This window comes from Pongo pygmaeus, chromosome 5 (genome assembly GCF_028885625.2).
Source record: "Pongo pygmaeus isolate AG05252 chromosome 5, NHGRI_mPonPyg2-v2.0_pri, whole genome shotgun sequence".
In the NCBI taxonomy this organism is placed as follows: Eukaryota; Metazoa; Chordata; class Mammalia; order Primates; family Hominidae; genus Pongo; species Pongo pygmaeus.
The window spans coordinates 71,647,895-71,671,372 of record NC_072378.2 but is presented as its reverse complement, the minus strand read 5'-3'; the positions used below and the strand labels follow the sequence as shown (position 1 = coordinate 71,671,372).

Sequence of the window (23,478 nt, the reverse complement as noted above, 5' to 3'; positions counted from 1 at the left end):
TTGCCCTCTAACTTGGGATAAAGTCTCCAGGGCCATGATCCTTCTTACTTTTCACACCTACATGTTTTTTCTTATTTATTATTTTTAAATATTATCCTTTTCAAGTGAGCAAATTTAAAAAAAAATAAAAAATAAATGGTAACACATCAAATATGAACTATTTCTGGCAGTATGGCAGATGATATATTCTGATTCTAAAAAATCCTTTCACTTCCACATGACTAGTAATTATGATGGGAAAATTACAACAAATGCCTGTTAAAATACCAACTTGAGGTCACAAGAAAGAAAGGCATATCTCCTTAGCCAAAGACGAAACAAGAACTAAAACAGGTCGGTAAGTGAATGATGAATCTTTGGAAACCTTTCAGGTCTAGTGAGGAGTTAGAACTGAAATCCTCATGAGTCAAGACCCTTAAAGAACAACAAGGAAAAACGTATGTCTCAGTCTATGCTCTCATAGACCCTCACTGGTGGCTTTCTAATGTACTTTTCTCAGAGAGGAGAATGATCCAGAATGAAGGTCTAAGATGCATGAAAAATGGTTAGCAAAGAAACTAGAATACATATGGTTTAATATAAGGCATTTAAAAAAAACATGCAATAAGGGGAAAATGAACCAATCTATAATTAAAACATTGTACAAGAATATGCAAATGGAGGGACAGTAGCACAGCGAAGCATATGACAGTCATTTTTTTTTTTCTAGGAGAAAGTAGAGGTAATTATAACTTTAAATTCACTGCTTAACAAAATTTATATACTTGAGAAACTAGTCAGTAAAAATCACAGAAACTGCATAATTTCCAGTGTAATGGAGGGGGGAAATGAAAGAAAAATGATTCAATTAAAAAACAATCAGGAAAGAGAAAAAATAGAATAAGAAAAATTAAAAGCATACACCAACATAGAAGTAATTCCAAGTCTATCAAAATAAATGCAAATTGATAAGCTACCCAATTAAATGATAGAGATTGTGTGGTCAGAAAAAAATTAAATCTAGCTATTTGCTGTTTACGCGAGTATAACACATTGGTCATAGAAAAGTTGACACAAAAAGATGTGAACAGTGAATAGTAAGGTTGAACACTAACTGAAAATAGCTTGTGTTATCATGTAAGAAAAACTGACTTTAAAACAAAATAATATAAGCAATAAAGAGATTTATTAGATAATGATAAAAGGTTAAATCACCAGACAGACAAAAGAATTCTGAACTTGAATCTAATTAAGTAATCTCATATAAGAAAAAATGGACAAAATAATAAAGAAGTTGACAAATCCTCTTCATAGATTTTAACTGAGCATTTTCAGTAAATATCAAATCAAATAGGCAAAAGAGTAGTAAAGCAATTGAAGTTCTGAACAGTGTGGATAATAAACTTCATGTATTGGATATATAGATAACTCTAACTGAAGATTTTCATATGCTATCACAAAAATCCAAGGATTACTTTTGAATTTTATCCTGTATTCCCTCGCTGAATTGAAGAACTATTGTGAAATAAGGGGCATTTGAAATTATTTTCTATAACACTTTTCAAACATAACTGTAATATCAAGATTGACATTCCAGAAGATATTAACTTCTATATTTGTTATCACAACTTAAAATATAAAATAATCTATATTGTTTTAAAATCCTCAAATAAATAGAAGAACATTCCTTTCAGTATATGCTTACTGATTATTATTCCTACTGATATCAAATGCCAAATTTTACTAAATGTATAGTTGTGGACCCTGCAAAGCCCCAGGCCAAGGGCAACTTCTGGGCAGTTGACATAAGCCTGATCGCAGCAGAGTCGCTATGGTGGCAGAACACAGCCCTGTGCAGGTGCTGGCAGAACTAGGGTGCATGCGGAGCCTTTGCCAAGGACCTGGGGCCCTACTTGCTGTGAGATGTGCCCAGTTCCCTGCTGCCACCCAGTGAGGGCTTCAGCATCAAGTCCCTGCTAGGGGACTCTGGGAAGGGGGCACCCTGGTCGGGGCTGGTGCCACAGAGCAGCCCAGCTCCTTCAGGCACGGGGAGATGTGCCCAGTCCCTTGCCCTCCTCTGAGAGGCCTCTGTGGCCCCTCTGCCCCCTTCCCAGCCCCGTAAGAATGGAGGGGGAGGCTCCTCCATTCTCCACAGAGCCTAGGGCCTGGTCTCTCCACTTACTGCAGGACACCTCAGTTCTTGGGTGGCTGTCCAGTGGGGGACACAGGGCCTCCCCCGCAGGGCAGCTGCCCACCTCCTACTTGCCTATCTACACTCCCAATGTGGTAATGCCCTTGGCACCACCACCCACTTACTGTCCCCAGTGTCTACTGTCAACCGGCCCTGCCTACTAGGGAGTGGTCTCTGAAACCTGAGGGCCCCCAGGACTGCTCTGGGATCTAGACACCCTCTTCCAGGAGGTGCCACCCAACAAAAGCATCTATGACATTTGGGTCAGCCACCCTTGGGACCTGGTGGCTCCTGCTCCAGGCTGGTTGCTCTCTTGGTGCAGCCCATGAGGCTCCTTAAGGCAGGGGCTCCTCCTCCCTCCACCTCCCATCCCCACCTTGTTGATAGGGAGCCAAGGCTGGGAGGGTGTCTGCAACCACGGCAGCCTCAAAACACCAGGCGGCAGCCTCAAAACACCAGGCAGCAGCCTTGCTGAGCATCCACGGTATTTATTGGACTACCCCACGTGTGGTTGTGGCCAGCTGGGCATGACCCTGATCCTGGTCATGCCTCTGTTTCCCCTACACCCAGAGGCAAGGCTGGAGGAGCAGGGCTGAGCCTGGAATAGCCCTTTCTTGTCTCTTCTCTGTCCACCACCCATCCATCTGTCACCAGGTGTCACCTCCCCTCCCGTGCTCCAAGCTGGGGGAGGGAGAGCCTAACGGTAGATCCAGCCTGAAGTCCTGCCCTCTCTCATCTGTCTGGGAAGGAGGTAGCACCTTTTTCGGGAAAAAGGTTAGGGAGTAGACTGGACCCTACATGGTCTTGGTGGTGGGGAAGATAACAGGAATTTACAATGGTTTTTTTGTTTTGTTTGTTTTAAAAAGAAGATAATAAAGTCCTTACGCATGATAGGAACTAAAAACTTTGCTGCTTATTATTACAACTTATATGTAAATATATTCTATCATTATAATTAATTAGCTGAGTAAACAGAACTATAAAATTATGCAGATGTTAGTTGCTAAAAAATAAAGAAATAAGAAACAGTAATACATTAAGAAAAATTATTCCTCACAGTGTTACCTATAAGGGCAGGGAACATTTACATCTGAAGAGCCTGCAATGCTTGTTCACAGGACTTTGATGCTTTTATGCTGATGTCATTTTATTCTTCATCATTCCAAACTATCCTCTCTCAGGTTTATACCACAGGATTGATGATGGAAGCAAAATAACTCCGTGTGTGTGTGTGTGTGTGTGTGTGTGTGTGTGTACTGCTGCATGTGTGTCTATGAGAATATGTAGACAGAAGAATGCATATGAAGGGATAACTAGTCTACGAATGTCAGAAGAGAAGACGTGTCACATCTTATTTTTTCTCTCTATTCTTCCTAATTATTCTAAGATCAAATATGTACCGCATATGACAAATCACTGACATACAGTATGAGATTACAAGAAAAGTACCTCTTTATGTTAGCTTAAGGGGAAATTTGTTTAACCATTAGCTGTAGTGCTTAAATTTACACAATCCACTTACATAAAATAAACTCTCAGTTTATGTGGGTTTTAAAATACAAAGAAGGGAAAGGAAGCTGAAAACAAAAAAGTGCTTAGAGAAAATAGATTTATCACTAAGAAGTTTATTTGTACTCTTTTTAGGTCCACACCTCTTCCCACCATCTTCACTAAATATGAAAATTCATATGAAGCAACGAAGGAAAAAAATCCTCTATCTTTTGCTTCTTGTCATGATATAGTTATGGTCCATGCTGATTTGTTGAGTTGCCATGTTCTCCACAAAGTAACACTGGTTCCAATACACTACTAACATGTAGTTTTCCCCATTCTCCTTGTATAAAATCATAGTCTCTTGTCATTGTTTTCCTATTCTTTCTAAAAGAAATCACATAGCCAAATTTTATAGGAAGATAAATTTTTGAAGAATCCTACTTCTGAAATTTTAGGAGAATGAAAATGAACGCACAAGCTATTCTATGCAATTGGTTAGTAATACAAATTCTATTCACTAGTAATACTTTAAAGCATAGGGCTCAAGGTACTTGGCTCTACAGTGAATATAAACAAAAATTACTTCAAATTGTTTTCAGTGAATAAGGTAAAAAAAAGTCCTTGGTTATGTCCTATTTATTACATTCTTTGGTAATTCAACAGTTTTAAAAACATTCTATCTTATTAAGAATTCAATAAAAAGGAATCTATAAGAATACTTCTTACCCCTTGATCTTAAACAGCTTTATATGGCTATATTCTTGAGCTCTTATAATTCTTCCTTAAATTTTAAAGAACTTTATATTCTTTTAGAGTCAGATGCTGAGAACACCAAAAGTAAAGATAAAACATTTTCTACTAATATCTTTATCAGCTGAAATTGCTCATGTTAGATTATCAGAGTATGAAATTGTTAAATAACAGCAGGATGATTACTTTTAATTTGCTTCAACAAACAAGAGAGAATCTTCAAAATACAATTCATTGTACATCATCAAAATGTGCACTAACATCAGACTTTCAGAGTATTGGAAAAGTGTTTGTTCATATTTTTAACACTTATATTTATTGGACCTCTCATCAACACCACAATTCCTTCAATTGTAATAAATATTTAGGTTACATAACTATAACTATCTGAAACTTTGACTTCTGAAAACTAGTAAAGAACTAATACAAAATATGCTTTGTCCATAATCAATCTGCTTTAGTTTAGATAGCACTTGGATGTCTGGGGTCTTTTCCCTTTCAGCAGGGTATTTGTCTTTTAAGAACACAAAAGCACTACTAGTGACTTAAACAAAATTGATGCAAATGCCTTTCAACTCATATAACGTAACTAGGGATGTCTATTTTGTTACCACATCCACTACACCCACATACACTCACACACCCATGTTGATTTATTTGTATAGCTGTCACACTATAATGACATTGTTGACTAGTTGCAACAAAGACTGTTCTGCAAAGCCTGAAATATTTACTATCTGTCCCTTTACAGAATACACTTTCTGATGTTGGACTAAAGGAAGGGAATTTAATCATATTAGAGGAAACTACTACAAATGTGACTAAGAGTGATCTCTAAAATTGTGATTAGGGTTATAAGCTTTATCTGATAGTAGTCGATACTAAACATTCTGTTGGCAATACTACATAGTAGTTGATAAATACTTAACCCACTGTGACCTAAACTGTATTATAGAAAAAATATTCAGGAAGCTAGTTGTATTTTTATATCACAGATAAAGATCCAGTTTATATAAACAGTATTGCCAACTCACCTGATTCTACCCCTGGGGCGCTCAGATTGCTCTGACATAAAGCTTGTGCTGCTGAGGCGTGAGGCACTGCTGGTTCGGGAAATGGCGGAAACATCACTGACATCACTATCTGATGATTTGGCAGAGACGTTATCACAGCTTCTGTACTGATCTTTATGTATGTTATACTAAAGATTAAAAACAAGAAAGTGTGAGCTCCATCATTAGATAACGGAAAAGACATAGATGGTGAGATGAATGACTACTTAGCCCGCACCAAATAAAGGTGTACCTTCATAAAAGTAGCTGTAGTATATAAAATAATCCAAATGCTACCATATGATTTCTAATATAAAAAATTATCCCTTGAGTGGTAACAGATGGCTTATGAAGACTGAAATATAAATTAAACACAATCATTAAATGCTTGATTGGAAAAGCCATTAAATTATTTGTACATATTTAGAACCTCAAAAGTGTATTACTCATTTTTTTCTAGTACATACGCTTCTCTTTTTTGTTTTCATTTTCATTCTTGTCCATTTTATTCACCTTCTACTCTAGTCAAAGTATAGGCTGAGCATTCCTAATCAAAAAATTCAAAATCTGAAGTGCTCCAAAATCCAAAACTTTTTGAGCACTGACATGATGCGCAAAAGGAATGCTCAGTGGAACATTTTGGATTTTCAGATTAGGATGCTCAACTGGAAAATATATAATGTATATAGAACAAATATACCAAAATATGAAAAAATCAAAAATATGAAACACCTCTGGTCCCAAGCATTTTGGGTAAGGGATACTTGACCTGTATAGACTGATTCCACCTGTATATACTTTTTGATACTTTTGAAAACTAGTTATTTAGTTAAATACTTTCTAAGACATTATAGTGTCTCTAACATTTCTTAAAAATATATAACTTTTCAAAAACAAGGGCTGATATAAACTGAGCAAAGAGGCAGTGACTGGTCTTTACCTTTCTAATATGGTCTCATTAGTTTCAGATTTAACCTATTAACTTAGTATCAAAAGTAGAATGCTGGATCCTTATTAAAATTTCATTGTACATTATATCTTATATTCAAAGATGCCTTTAAATTTGTCTGATATTCATTTCCTAAAATTTTAGGAATCATCAAATAAAAGATTAAAATATGCAAAGCTGTCAAAGCAGTTAATCTACTCTTATTTCTACTTCACTGTCTTATTGTGATGAACCACACAGTGAATAGCTTATGTATTACATTATTATTTTTATATATGTTACAATTGTAATAAATAGGTTACATAACTATAAATAACTGAAAGATACCTAAAATGTAAGTAGTTTTCTTAGATACTGCAAGGTAAGATACTATAACTTCTTCTGTAAAACAAAATAACATATGGGTGTTTGTTTCTTAGCAGGCAATTTAATTTAAATTTATGAGAAACAAAGTATGAAATATCAAATGTTTATTAAACCTGTAGAAAAAGTCATCTATCCTTTGTGATGTTCCATGTCAGAGGAATTTTAATGAATTTCAACTGTCTTGCTAAAACATACTAAATTAACTGATGCTACAACCTGGATTTATATGCACTAAAAAGAAGATTAGACAATAACACTTAAAAATTACCCTAGAAAAAGGTCTCATGTTTATTTAATAATTTCTTACATGAGAGTAGTTTAGGACTGAAACATTAAATGTGAGTTTTGTTTTTGTTTTTGGAGACAGATTCTCCCTCTGTTGCCCAGGCTGGAGTGCAGTGGTGCGATCCTGGCTCACTCCAACCTCTGCCTCCCAGATTTAAGCAATTCTCCTGCCTCAGCCTCCCAAGTAGCTGGGACTACAGGCGCACGCTGCCGCGCCTGGCTAGTTTTTTGTATTTTAGTAGAGACGGGGTTTCACTGTGTTACCCAGGCTGGTCTTAAACTCCTGACCTCAGACAATCCACCCACCTCGGCCTCCCTAAATGTGAGCTTTATTTCTTTACCTCTCATGTGTATGTGTTGGTAAAATAATTTCATATCAGGCATGAAAATAATTCCCAATATATAGGATATATATACAATTATTTTTCCCAAGGATTTTTCATAATTGTGTGATTTATCTCTCAAAGTCATACGCCAAATTAGAATTCAAAGGAAATTCATATATGTTATTATATCTAAACTGAGCTATTAATATTTATATGATTTCATGTTTGATCTAAAATTAATGTGATTTAAGATAATGTATTGAAAGCAATGTGACAATATGGTTTACCAGCAAACTCAGTTATATTTAATAACATGATTCTGACTAACACAATTCATTTTAATCAGATCTGTTTTCAATTTACAGAGTATATGTGCTAAAAACTCAATTATGTTCACAGAGTAGAACCTGAATTTAACACTGTTGCTGCATTACAAACACAATTCCTATATTATTGGTTTTTTGAAACACTGTGCTAAAAGAGAGATGCTATGTAATTATTGTCTCCAAATGTATTGGAATGATACTTTGCCCATGACAGAATATAAAATAATCCCTGTTTTGGTTGTTAGCATTGTGCTGATACCCAGAGCAAATGCTCCCCTTATTTGATATTTGACAATATTAAGCAGTGTACACCAAAGCATAAAGGTATGTGAATGTATATGAAAATATTTTTCCAACTAAAATATTTTCAGTTGGAAATAAGCCAAAAGATGGCTTTATTTAAGCCATCTTTTCTTCAACCTTCTTGTATACAGACCTTTGTCATTCCAGAAAGTAGACAAAAAGGGATTTCAAAAATTATGTCATAATACATTTTTTATATTGAGATAAAGAACAATCTATCATTCTGATGTGATATCACAGTTGTATTCACACTGGTTATTTGAAGAAAGTGAAATACTTTTATATTCACTTTTAACTAATATGTTAACGTTTTAATCACTTTGAATTTCATCAGGCATGATCTGTTAAATTTTGAATGTAACAATTTAATATTTTAGTGGAAGTACATAAAATATATTCCTCAGAAGGAATTTCTACCGATCCTACAGAGGGGAAATAAGTCATTGATGTGACAGAAATAATTAAATACTATTATTTTTAGAAGTAAGTAATAATAAACACTCTCCAGCTACCTACAAAACCCATCACATCACTCTTGGTTGCTGTTCCTGGGTTACAGAAACATAAACATTCTTTAAATTGTGAGTACCTAAATGTGAATTCACCTCTAATTATGAATTTCACTTCATCATTAAGGCATGCAACTCTGTATACCACCAATAAAAAAAAAAATAGAATGGTGACACATTTCAAGGATACCTAAGCAGCATTGTGCTTTTTCAAAAGCAAAGTTAGTCCTAATTCCTTACTCAGGATGGATGTTAGGGTCATTTAGTCTTCTAAAAGACGTACTAGGTTTCAAGAAGCATCTCAGGAATTATAGTTGTCTGACAATGTTTTGCCCTGAAAAAAAGTCCAGTTCTACTAGTGGTTGGTTAAAAGTATTTGAGAATAGTTAACTAACTTTGGCTTGGCATAAATTTCAACTAAGGTTTGTTGCTTCGTCCAAAATGTCAAATGGATTAAGATACTAAAAAAGAGTCAGTAAGAGAATAAAGTTCAAAATTTAATCAGTATAAAATTTGTGCCAATACTGGCTCTTAATTATAGCCATAAAAATAGATCTTTGTAAAATAGTTATAAAATATTTGATGTAGAAGAATAAAAATGAAAAAGATAATTTCTCAAGTATATGCAAAAGGCTTGAATTAACAAAAACGGCTACTGAAAACAAAAAATTCTACTGTATGTGTTAGTATATAATACAAATATTAGAGATGTGGAGAGTATTTTATCTTCTACTTGACATATAAGAAAAGGCTAATCATTTGTTTTATCTTATATAATTTCCTATCCTATATTCTTACAAGTTTTTAAAGCTACCATATCTTTGATCTCATATTTAGTTATTATAATTTTATTTAACATAGTAGTATCTATTCAGTAAGAGCCATAGTACTATATCTGAAAGTAATAGGTTTTAAAATAGTCAAATGCAATGAGAGAGAGGAAAAGAAAAAGGGTTCCTATGCAAAGGAGGGAGGAAAGATAGAATATGCTAATTTAATTTTTATGTAAATTGAAAGCCACATGGAGACGTCTGAATCAATCTAGAGTAATGTGTTCATTTCAATGCTATAAGTAGAACAAAATCATACCCTAAGTCCCAAATCCATTGTTCTAGGCCTCTTCACTATACAGAGAGGCTCTACTAATTTTAATACAAATGTTAATTAATTACCTCTTTGATTCTGAGCCCCAGTTTTCATAAATTTGGTAAATAAGTGAGCTGGAGTAGAAGATTTTGAGGTATTTTCAACTTTTTAATGTTATAAGTCAGAGAATTTGGAGTCTGCACACCTACTTTTGGTTTACTATGACTATTAGTGGTGGTTTAGACTTCTGAGTACTTCATTTTGTCGATTTTTTGGATCGACTAATTAATGATTAGAGTCCCAGCTCAGGATGATCCAGAAAGGCTTTCAGTATTTTACCCTGATTATTTATTTGCCTCTTTCTTGTTTCCTATACTGGCTCTACCTCTCCTTGCTGTTCTATTTGACCTCATATTTTGAAATAAAGCTAAGAAACATAAAAATTTCCAGCTTGAAAGGAGCATTTCCAGTTTAAAGAAACTTTCAAATAACTGCATCCAACTGTAGAGGGAAAACAAAACCCCAAATTACCCTGCCTTCTAATTCTTACTGCATTTGTAGTAAGAAAACAAAAACGATGATGATTCTGTGAAGACAGATAAGTAGGCTGATTAGGTGATAATACCATAAATAACAAGTTGCAGACAAGATAAACCTGTACGGAGCTAAAATAGGCAATACTATGGGACATCAAGTTATTTTGCTTACCATTTTTTGGTAAGACTCTTAGGGAGTTGGGCATCACTGAATCACAGTGACCCTCCACACTGTCTCATTTGGAAGCCCTTCTGCATCTAACCTAACATGTAAAGTGATAGACTGTATCAAACACATGACTCTATGGTAGTCTTGGTGATAAATTGTATTTTGTAGCCACCTCTTTTTATTTTTATTTTTTTTATTAGTCACAGAATATCTGGAAAGATAATGAACCACTTACACTGCTTAAAAATAAGTAGGTTTTTCTAGGTCCATATTTCAAGCTAATAATATTAATTTAGTGTAGTTTTATTTACTTTTGATTTCTAATAGCTTATTACTTCCAAAAGAGTTTGTTGGTATTAAATTACAACAAAGGTCAACCTATACTGGCTGCTGCTACTTTTGTAGTATTCTATAAAGAAAAAAGGCTTTTAAATAAACCAGATAATATATTTAAAATTACTTCATGGAGAACAAAAATCTATGCTATTTTATTTAAAATTATCAGATATTAGCAGTTTATAAACTCCTTAGTGTTTCCTTGGAAAATATTATTGAAATAAAAATTAAATGCTTATTGGCACTTGAAATTGTATAAATTTCAGCTTTTAGAAGTTTGAAATCAGTTACTTTTCTTACAAAAGACAGAGCAATAAGAAATCTCATATCACATAATTTTTATCATTCACAAATATCAGTAGTCAAATATCAATTCAAAGTTGTATTTAAGACTATAAATATATACCTTAATATCTTAAATGGAATATTTAAATGATGTCCAAGCAACAAAATGGCTTCATATATCTTGCTTATTTATGTGAATTTGACTAATGCTAATCAATCATTAAGTGATTTTAATACAAATATTTACATATTTTTAGAAAAAAATCAAATCCAAGTTAATATTTCAATGAAGTTATATCACACGAAAATATCAAGAGGAAAGAGTTTTTTTTTTTTCCGGCTTTGGTAGAAATTATGATGCAGGACTATCATATAATGATATCTTTTCTTTTTTTGTTTCTTTAGATGGAGTCTCGCTCTGTCACCCAGGCTGGCGTGCAGTGGTGCAATCTCGGCTCACTACAACTTCCGCCTCCCAGGTTCAAGGGATTCTCCTGCCTCAGCCTCCCAAGTAGCTGGGATTACAGGCACACACCACCACGCCCGGCTAATTTTTGTATTTTTAAGTAGAGACGGGGTTTAACCATGTTGGCTGGTCTTGAACTTCTGACCTTAGGTGATGTGCCCGCCTTGGCCTCCCAAACTGCTGGGATTACAGGCGTGAGCTACCGTGCCCGGCCCAAATGATAACTTCTCTTATATAATTCGGTGCTTTCTAATCCTGCCTGGTACACATAATACACATTTTTAAAAGGGAAACTATTTGTTGGATACTACTAATTTTACCTTGGAATATTGCTCGCGATCAAGTTCTTGACTAGAACCAGACCCTGTTGTCTGCTTAAATCGATGCACTTTCATTTTCATCTGTCTTGTTCGCTCCTCCACTACTAAGCTTGCTGCAAAAACACATAATGGAAGCCTATTAAAACACATGAAGAACCTTTCAGGAACTGAATGGTTTAAGATTTCAATGCTTTTGAAATGACTTCAATTAAATAAAATTTAGAAATAACACATGATTAATAAATTAAACAAAAATGCAGAATATACAGTACTAGCAACTGTTAATCTAAAGATGAACATGATTCAAATTACACAGAATGGGGAACGTAAATGTTAGTAACAAAATATACTCTATTTCTTGATTTTATATGAAATATTTTCAATTTCCTTCATAAATGATTATGTGAAACCAAATTTAATTGTAAAATATGTTTTCAATTTAAACAACTGTTTGTTGCATGTACATATATAGAGAAAACAAGTATGCATACTTAACACATCGCACATATATGCACATGCTTACATGCATGCACACACCCACTTAACATCCTCGGCTAACAGTAATCACCTAAAAATAGTTTTAATTAATAAGTATCTACTTTATTGAGGCATTCTTATAAATCTTTAATTTCTGTCCGTGGCTTCTCATGACTACTTCCCAGTCCTTAAAACTGACTTACTAAAAGATTAGCTCACTATTCCTTATGGCTATATCTGGACCACATAAATGAAATTCGTAAGTTTGAAAATGAATACATGACTTTTAGCCCTTTAATTTATAATATGTAAAGAATGCTTTTAAGCTTTTATTAATCTCCTAAGTAGCAGAGGAGGGCAAGAATTGCAGCCTTTGATAAAGTATGAATTATTCTAAGTTAGAATCCACCATCAGCAGCATCACTTCAAAACCCTGCCTTTAAATTTTGCATTTTTACAAATGAAGGAGAAAGAAACAGCTAAGGTACAGTCCTGTGTAGGGTAAACGATTCAAAAGCTTATACCTATGTTGTATGAGACCTATGTTTACTTTATACAACATTTGCCAACTTCCCAGACAACTCAACCTCTGCAACAAGTATTCAGATTTTTAAGTTGTAGGGCTGTGTGTGTGTGTGTGAGCGTGCGCATGTGTGTGTATGGAAAATTACTTATTGGTCACTGATGTACTGGGAACTTCTGCCAAGAGACTAATGGTTTACAAGTTAATGGAAATGTTGATATGTCTGATTGACTTGGCTGCTGATTTTATCTCTTACAAGGAGTTCATAAAGACATTTGCTGACAATTTTTTTCCATTGCAATGACTAAATGTGGCCTATCATCCTTGATTATAAAACGCCAACACACACTTTAAAAAAAGAAATCAATCTGTAACTTTTATTGTGTTCAAGTGCAGACCAATAGCCCAAGAGATAATAAAATTCGGAATTTGTGGCTAAGTGTTTTAATCATACTTTTATCACTAAATTATAAAATGTTTCACTTTGTTTAAATTAGATAACCAATCTCAAATCCCTAACAACCCTTAGTTATGCAAACTAAGCAATGATACACTCCTGCTTTAATAATGTTGACTTCAGAGATAATAAATGGTGACTATTGTTACCATTACAGGATAGTTCAATGGAGAGCTTGAGAAATGTGGTTCAGAAATTCATTACTTGGCAACATATAAGGAGTTAAAAGGAGTATTACACAGTAAAATGCTATGTAAGAGTAATTAGAAACTGAGACAGTTATTGAAAAATGTGAGTTATATTTACAAAAGACATATGCAATATAGAAAATGTGAAAATATCTGCTCTCTGTCTTTTGCCTATGGTGTGAGTACTTCTGGGTATATGCTCAATCATTTGCTTTGAGTTTTGAGTAAGTCAAATGGACTGCAAATTTAGTTCTGCTCTACAATTAAAGCTCAAAGCAACTCAAAACAATCTCAATTTGTAATAAAAACAGACTTAAATGGTGTTAGCTTAACTATTCTCATAAAATGATATTAACTTTATTTAAAAATATGTTGACATTGATTAGCCCACAGCTTTGCAACCTTTAATTTTAGTGTCATGTAATTTTCAGGGTAGATGGTTACTTAGACACGGATAATTATATCTCAATAGCTACTGGCCAGAAGCAGTCTGACACAGATCTAGGGACTGAACCTTGCTAGGACAACACTTCATTTCTCTAAACATTAATAGGATTACTTAGCTTATGCTATAGCTGCATTTAAATCTTTATTTGAAAACTGTAAAACTAAATCATAAAAAGACTGGTAATATAACTAAAATGAATCTAAAAATGGTTCTAAATGATTTCATTTTACCTCCTTCAAATCATTACTATACTATATTTACTCCCAATGAAGTTAAAACTGACCTTATTTAATCTGTGAAAGTAAAAAAAAATCTCCAAATTAACATTATGATTCAAAATAATGAGTAGACTCCCTTGACTCTCAATCAAAGATGTAGTTGCTATGCTCTCCTCACTGCTTGCTCTCAGATTCCAACAACAAAACCAAAATGCTAATAGCTTATCATTATTTACTCGTAGCAAAAAGCCAGATAATTACATAATATCACACACTTTTTTTAGTACTTTTCATTATTTCCCAATGACACGTGCCTTAGTGCATATTCTGAAATAACTGTTTATACAAGTTATTGTGCTTCAGTAAAAGTTTTTTCATAATCACTGAAAAACCTTCAGTGTAAATGTGGAAATTCTTTAACTTTGCTAAAGATTTTACATGATTTCCATGTTTATTTTTCAACTATATATCTAGAATAAAATGACATTATTTCTGTATTACAGATGTGTCAAGCCAAATATTAAGACAAATTTATAAAATAAGATAATTACCATAAATTTGAACCAGAAGGCACGATTCCAATAAGTTATATGATTTATATGGAGAATAGTAGTAATGATTAAAAGTTAATTGAATTCTTGAAATGTGACTGTCTCTCTAGTATCTTAGTACAAGTAAAATTAACTGTAACTCAGCTCAAATATCTTCCTTTAAAAAAGGATTACTGTTATTTAAAATTTTTATATTATTTTAACAATTTTAAACCCAAGAGCAAAACTAAAATAGTAAATAAAGTATTTTCCAATTACCCCACAAATCCTAGCATTACATTCACATTTTAGGAACATTCTGAATGTTAGTAGTATTGTAAACTAACTAAATCATTAAAATGCCAGTTGCTATTTCTTTATAGAAAATTTAAAACTGGGAGGCTATGTGGTTATTTTTAAAAATTTCATAAATGCCACATAATCAAGAGCTAAATAATAACTCTCATTTTTTACAAGAAATGTAATTATCATGCAATTTCATTTAGCCTTTAATGAAAATTTAGCTTATGTATAATAAAGTCGAAAGATAAGGATATTTACTACAGACTATATTTCAGCATTAATTATAGATTTTGTGATTATATATCAAAAATGTATGTATCCTAGTTCCTCAGATGTAATATTACAATTTTATAAAAATGGGGTTGAAGGGTTGAAATATTTCACTATAAGGTACAAACTGAATTATGTGTCTTATGTTTTAAAAAATGGTACTTTCAAAAAGCACTTATTAGTTTACAAAAATGTATTTATTGAACAAGATCCATTTTATTTATTCCAACTTTATATACATTGTTCTTTCCAAACTATGGCTTTTTAAATATTAATCTATGTATGTCACAAATCAATTCAATGTTAAAATTAAGAAAGTATAAATCTGAAACTTATTTTTAAGAGTTAAATTAAAGCCATATTTGTGAAATAATTTCTTGTCTTCTAAAGCTCAACAAGAAAGAATCTGACTGGAGTATGCAAGATAAGAAAAATAAATATAATTTACAAAGTACTGTAATTATTACAATTTTCCAATGTAAAGTATTAGTATTAAAAATAAAGATATTAAAATAACTACTCTTTTCACATTCTTTGCTAAGGATTCCTAATTTAATGTTATCAATGATCTTTAACAAATCTATGAAGAAACTAAAATCATTTTATAATCTTGTTTGTCCTATATGCATTTTTCTAGATCTATCCCTTTAGTATTATTAAAAGGCCTACGACTTTGAAAATACCCTCAAAAATACTTAATAAATCTTCCCTAATCCATCATTTAAAATTTTCTATAATATAACCTCCTTCAAAGAGATAACGTAATTTTCTAGGAAACCTCTTTGACTTATCACATATTTGTAATTTGCTTTAAAATATTGTAAACATCATAGTTATATATAATTTAGGATGCTTATAATTTAAACTTGCATTAATATATTTAAAATATTATTCATAAATTTAATTTATATAAAAATAAATTTGTTTGGATCTCAAAATTCCTTAAATGTTTCACATTTCTCTCTATGCACCTTGAAATTAAAATGAATTTGAAATTTCAGATGTTTGTGTTTGTAGGCAAAAAATAATTTATATTAATATATTGTTAAACCTCCTAATATTTTCAAGCATTAGATGAAATATGACTGTAAAAGGACAGAAATAAGTAGAACTTTTATATTATTAAATATATTAATGTAAAAATTATTTTGTAACAAGTTCAGCTCATATATGTATCAAAGTTGACACACAATAACATCTGGACAGGATATTTAAGCCTGTCTAGTTAACTATGATGTGCTATCACATTTTGTGAATGAAAAAATTAGCATCTCTGCTTCCTTGCTGTATAGCAACACAATGAGAGTTCCATGATAGTGCAGTCCCATTCTTGTTCCAGTACATCTCTCAGGAAGAGCGGTGATAAATGACCGCTTATTTGGAAGTTGTCAGGTAGACAGAAGAATATAAATGACACACCTCCTATGCCTCAGTTATTGACTGAAGTGAAAAAAAAAGCTGAGATTAACAAGAAAAGATGAAAAAGGTTTGGCTAATTGAATCAGTACAGACTATACCAAGACTGAATAGGAAGATCAGATCTGAAATATTTAATGTATAAACTATATCTTAAAATATATCAAGAAAGATGGTTTATTTGAAAATTCAAAAATACAATACTAGTCTCTGCCCACAGTTTTTTAGACATTAGAGAAATAGGAATTGTTTATATGGATAAGCATTCTACATATACCTGGAATCAATGTGGCAAAATAGTAAGAACCTAGGAATGGGAATTACTAGGCATAGATTACAGTCCTAGATCCATCACCATTCATCAGTTCCTCAATTTTCCTTTGATCAATTCCTGATATATCCCTCCATTACAGAGTTTTTATCTGTAAAAAGAAGAGACTGCTCAGAGAGCCTTCCAGCAGTTGTAGTCTATGATTCTATAGTATTTCAATAGGGTATTGTTAAAATACTTTTTTTTTATATTTGCAAAAATAGGAATCTCAATGACTTTGTCTCTTGCTTTACTACCTAATTTCCAGATTTTAAAATTTTCCAATTGACTATAGGTGTCACAAGGAAAAAAATTCACCAGTTGTATTTTACACCACTATTTTCTATCATGTTATTTTCCCAATTTAAAAAATATCTGTTCAGGATTGATTCCAGGAACCCACCCACCACATGTACCAAGATTCACGGATGCTCAAGTTTCTTATATAAAATGGCATAGTATTTGTATATAACCCAAGCACCTCATCTCATATACTTTCATCTCTTGGTTACTTATAAGAGCTAATACAAGGAAAATGTCATGTAAATAGTGCCTATATGCATTTTTCTAAATCTATCCCTTTCATATTATTAAATGGCTTACAACTTAAAAAAACTCAAAAATCTGTTATACTGTACTGTTTATGGAACAATGACAAGAAAAAAAAGTCTGTACATATTCAGTACGGATGCTACCAATCATTTTTCCCCCAAACATTTTTGATCCACGGTTGGTTAAAGCTACCATTGTGGAACTCATGGATGCTGTGGGCCAACTGCAATGTTTTATTTTCATGTTGATCCTTATTTTTGGCGTCATGCAAACATAGTGAGAGACTTTGATGTAGTGCATATCCAACTTCTACATCTTCACACACATATATACTATATATAAAGATTAAATGTTTAAAATATTTTGACTACATAGAAATGCCCTAGTTCTGGCACATTTTCTTGGAATAAAATGACCCCTTTCAACTTGTAAGTGTAAAAATGTTCCAAGTAGTTTCCCATTTTCCCTTATATAATTCTCTTGGATGTTAAGGATTATGCTACAATAATATAAACAATAAAAGAACATCTATCCAGCATCTACCAATAAAATAAACATTTACCCATCATCTACCAATAAAACATACATCAACCAGCATGAGAAACAGAAAATGCAATAAGTGAGTAACACATAAGTGAAAATACCACATTGCCTTATGGACTTTTAAAGCAAAGTATCTATGTTTAGATAAGTGAAATTGAACATTGGCATAGGTGAAAGAGGCAATTTGCATATATAATCACTTAAGTCTCACTGCAGCCAAAACCACAAGACCATCTCCTGTTTTAGCATACTTATTCCCATTGAACTATCTAAAACGAAGCTCAGGATGTCCAACTCCAGACATAATTTCTCAATGTAAAACTGCCAATTCTCAGAGTGTCACTGAAAATACTAGTCATTGACAAGTAAGAAAGTCAGGCTCTTATAAAAGAATTTGTTATATATCTTGTCCTTTAGGGTTACACAAAGTTAAACAGCTTTTAAAAGCATGTTTAGGTTTTGAGAGGGAACACTATCTCCCATAAGATGCACTTCAAATACAATTTTTATAAAAAGCAACCTGTGTAATTAAGCCTTCTTTGGCGGATAACAAAACCAATCACTGAGGAAGCCATGTTATTTATACCAAGTGATCTCTAAAATGTTTAGCCATAATTTCTCATTACTCCAATAATACTAATGGATACAGAATCTATCCTGAAAGACTTGATTGGCACAATTCTGCTAAATTTAAATTTGATTTTTGAAAGTCTTTTCCTGTGTTTTACAACATTTGGGGAACATATACAACTTTAGAGAAAATACATCAAAGAGCCTGTCCATGGTTAGACATCTGTTTTCCTCAATTAGGTCTCTCTTGCAAGTTGTGTCTTGGTTAATGTGTGTTAAATCCTTTGAAGCTTCAAAAGCCTATGATACGGGAGAAAATTTTCGCAACCTACTCATCTGACAAAGGGTTAATATCCAGAATCTACAATGAACTCAAACAAATTTACAAGAAAAAAACAAACAACCCCATCAAAAAGTGGGCAAAGGACATGAACAGACAATTCTCAAAAGACATTTATGCAGCCAAAAAACACATGAAAAAATGCTCACCATCACTGGCCATCAGAGAAATGCAAATCAAAACCACAATGAGATACCATCTCACACCAGTTAGAATGGCAATCATTAAAAAGTCAGGAAACAACAGGTGCTGGAGAGGATGTGGAGAAATAGGAACACTTTTACACTGTTGGTGGGACCGTAAACTAGTTCAACCATTGTGGAAGTCAGTGTGGCGATTCCTCAGGTATCTAGAACTAGAAATATCATTTGACCCAGTCATCCCATTACTGGGTATATACCCAAAGGATTATAAATCATGCTGCTATAAAGACACATGCACACGTATGTTTATTGCGGCACTATTCACAATAGCAAAGACTTGGAACCAACCCAAGTGTCCAACATAGACTGGATTAAGAAAATGTGGCACATATACACCATGGAATACTATGCAGCCGTAAAAAATGATGAGTTCATGTCCTTTGTAGGGACATGGATGAAACTGGAAATCATCATTCTCAGTAAACTATCACAAGAACAAAAAACCAAACACCGCATATTCTCACTCATAGGTGGGAATTGAAAAATGAGAACACATGGACACAGGAAGGGGAACATCACACTCTGGGGACTGTTGTGGGGTGGGGGGAGGGGGGAGGGATAGCTTTAGGAGATATACCTAATGCTAAATGACGAGTTAATGGGTGCAGCACACCAGCATGGCACATGTATACATATGTAATTAACCTGCACATTGTGCACATGTACCCTAAAACTTAAAGTATAATAAAAAAAAAGCCTATGATAATATAAATAAACACATCTGAATCACCAAATGAGAAAACAGGGTCAAAAGCATTACTTCTGAATTTTTCTAATCAATCTGCTTAACCCTCTGGGATCTTGAAGTTTAAAGAGAAGGCTACAATGACAATATATTTATGAGATTGTGCCAAAAAAAGAGATGGATAAATTACTTTTCCTAATAGAGCTCTGAATATTTATGAGTAAATATTCATTAAGATTCATAATAAGTGTTCAGGAGAAGTAATGCCCAGGAATATTAAGAAACTTGTATTTTCGAAATCTTAACACACAGTAACAGAAAATGATTCACCTGGCCTAATATGCATCTACTACTACTAATAAAAATGTAAGTAAAACTGAGACCTTTGCTACTTAATGACAGTTAAAAGAATGCTGATTCAGAAAAACACAAAAATTGGTTTACTTATTTTAAAAAGGGTACATAATTTGTTCTTACAGTGTTTCACAACCACAGTACGCTATTGAAATGTGCTTAATTTTTATTTATACAACTGTACAAAAAATGCTAAAATTAATGTTTTTCACTGCTTTACTTGAATTCCACTAAATTAGAGTTAATGCTCATAAGTTTCATGGAAAATATAGTCTGCATAACTTAGCATTCAAACTGTTCTTGCTGACATTTAAAGAAGGAAAACACAGTTAACTTATTTGAGAACTTATTAAAGAAACCTGGTACTTAAAAATATAGTTGACTAGAGACAATCCTAATGATCTAGTTACAATCTCTATGATCTAGTTACAATAATTATTACATATTTTATTAGTGAAACAGAAAAGCAAAAAGCACCAAAATGCTATTTACTTTGTTCCTATAAATAATAATTTACTTACTTTAATTGCCTTTCATTCTCCATGTGTATAAATTACACACTATTATGATAAAGGAAATTCATATTTGTAGAAGAGATAATATGATGTGTTTTGTTATGATTCAAAATTGCTTCCAAGAGCCAAAAACTTAATGCACTTAAAAAATACTATCTAAAGGCATATAAATCATAAATTTATTATGACAATAACATTTTTCTCACCTTGAAGTCATTTAATTTCTGGTTCAGTTTTGATCTTCTTATATCATTATTTCGATGCCCCCAAACTACATTCATGGGCTCTTTAAAACTGTCCAAGAAATGTAGCAGAGAGGGAAAAATTGGCTTACTTTTAGAAAGAATAATTTAAAATAGGCCTATAAAGCAGTTTGTGAAGACTAAAATGATATGGTCTTCCAGCTTTCAACATAAAAGAGAGAGTTAAAATGTAAACAAAGTACTATGAACATTTATAGTCCCTTGGTTAACTTTTCAAGCCAAAGGATGTGTTATCTTTGTTAGCTTTGTTAACTTTCAAGCCAAAGGATTTGTTATCTGTATGGCAATTGGAGGAGCAGGCCAGATGTAGAAGGTTTAACTGAATGCTGCAAAATTGGGTCAATAGGGAAAGGGAGGAAAAACTAAGTGGGCTTCTTCAAAATCTCAGTGTTGTGTGGTGATTGTTACAGGAACATGGTGTGGAGCACAGAACATGGGCTGTGGATTCAAAATCTGGTTCTGCCTCACAGCAGCTTTTTTACCTTTGGCATTCAACTTAACCTCTTTCACTCTATTTCAATAAAACAGGGGTGAAAAAAACCTTCCTTGCAGTTGTAAATGTGTTACTATAATTATGTGGTGATGCATGCAAAGCAGTTACTCAGTAAATGCTGTCTGAATGTTGAAGAGCCTACAGAGCAAAGTGGATGAGAACAAGTTCCCTGGAGAGGGATCTGTGTCTCGTTTCCTATTCTATCATTTACAAAATGAAATACTGACTGATAAGGGGCCAAGTTTTTAATCTAACTTTTAGCTTTTTGGCGGGAAAATAAAGATACTAATAGTTAGGTCTCAGGTTGTTGTGAAAATATAATGAGATAAATATGTAACACTTTCAGTAGAGTCACTGACATATAGTAAGTGCTCAATATAGCCTATCTACCATTAGTAATGCTTTGAGTATTTTACACTTCTCTTTATGTGACTTTACAAACATATGCTGTAAAATTAATAGACTGGTTCCCTATAGGGTAACCGTAACCAACCACCCTCGTTTGCTTAGAACTGTCCCAGTTTTAGCACTGAAAGTCTTGCATCTTGGGAAATCTCTCAGTCCCTGACAAACTGGAACCACTGGTTGTCCTACAAGTTCATCTACAGTTAATCAAAAATAAACCCTAATGAACCCCTTAGCTTGTGTACTGGTCTTCATTTATCTGGGATGTACTCACAATAACCTGAATTCTCTAATAAGATAGATCCCAGCAAAGACAAACTTCAGCTCACAGAAGTAAGATTTCTATGCTGTGAACTTTTCCTTTCTTTTGGGTTATGTGAGCTTAAAATACGATTTTAATGAAATTTCTTGACCTTGCTTCTATTTTTTCAAAGTTTTGAGAGCCACGTTCAGTGGCTAAACTGTGTTATCTTAAATCCCTAAGGAGAGGCGCAGCATTCTTTTTCTGACCTCTACCTTCCTGGCTGCATTTTGGGATGTGCTTCTTTGGTTATTTCTAAAAATGTGGTCTATTCTGTGAGGCATTTCTACATCCTGTTTCCAAGGAACGCTTGGAGGGGTGATGACACCTCTCAGCCAGGACACACTGACTGTATAAAAACATAAACTGACATGCTCTGCACAGAGGCCCTAAATGTGCATATTTCATGCAGACTTTAGGTTATACTTACAGATTTTGTTTTGTTTTATTTAGCTAGGTACAGCTTTTGCCTAGTAATATATATGGAAAGAGCTCTAAATGAAGAATTATTATATTATTATATTTTTCTTTCTTTTGGATAAAGGAATTAGATCATGGCCCATTTCTAATATGAATCTAATACTTTTAGCACACTAAAATTTATCTTGCAAATCCAACTACATTCTTCTGCACCTAAGTAAAAGAACATTGGTCATTCTTGTACTACTGAATCTAATGTTGTGTTTTCGATATCTGACGTAAAAATGCAGCAGGATGGCTAGAAATCTATGCAAAATCTATGGCCAAAACATCTTGATCTCACTGAATTTTTTGATTTTTTAATTAATATATGTATTGCCTAATATATCAGACACTATGCCAGAATAATATATATGTATAGTGCCTGAATATAAACATTGTTAAATACATTTTTATAAATACAGATTAAATATGTAATTGAAAATGTTCTCTTTGTAATACCGAGATACATAATGCATAACTAAATATGTTAAGAATGAGAAATAATATATTTGGGATTTGTACTTACTAAAATAGGATACACCAACATGTAGTGGAAAAGGTCGAAAGTAAAAAGATCTGGGTTTGTAGTCTACTACTGACAAGCAGTTTGGGCAAATGTCATAATCTCTCTGAACTTGTGTCCTTATTCATAAAATAGGAATGATGTTACTTTCAGAACTAGCTTTGAGTTAATTTGTTGTTACTATGGGCAACAAATTAATTCAATCAGTCCACTTTCAAATATTGAGAAAATGTACTTTTATTAAATTATACAGAATTATATAATTATTAAATATAATTAACCTTATCACATTAAGCTGAAAACTCATGTTCAAATAGTTAATTATCAGGCCAACAGCAACTCTGAACAGAAAATGGTGTGGGCAGCATATGACTGTGGGGGGAAGCCTGCAACCTATTTGA

The 23,478-nt window shown here is 33.1% G+C and overlaps 1 protein-coding gene and 1 pseudogene across 50 annotated transcripts in view; one reads left to right on the top strand and one right to left on the bottom strand.

Annotated features, from left to right (window-relative positions):
* Positions 1–23,478, bottom strand: part of RIMS1 (regulating synaptic membrane exocytosis 1) — a 515,969-nt gene that overhangs the window by 82,298 nt on the left and 410,193 nt on the right. For 34 of the 50 annotated variants that reach the window (XM_054491241.2, XM_054491247.2, XM_063666316.1 and 31 more), the window contains 2 exons: positions 11,729–11,841; positions 5,449–5,615 (listed from right to left, as the gene is read on the bottom strand). The exons of the other annotated variants lie outside the window; for them this stretch is intronic. In XM_054491241.2, coding sequence (XP_054347216.1) covers positions 5,449–5,615; positions 11,729–11,841 — 280 coding nt within the window. The remainder of the gene's footprint in view (positions 1–5,448; positions 5,616–11,728; positions 11,842–23,478) is intronic. 50 annotated transcript variants of the gene reach the window in all.
* Positions 1,710–2,499, top strand: LOC129038225 (forkhead box protein H1-like; annotated as a pseudogene).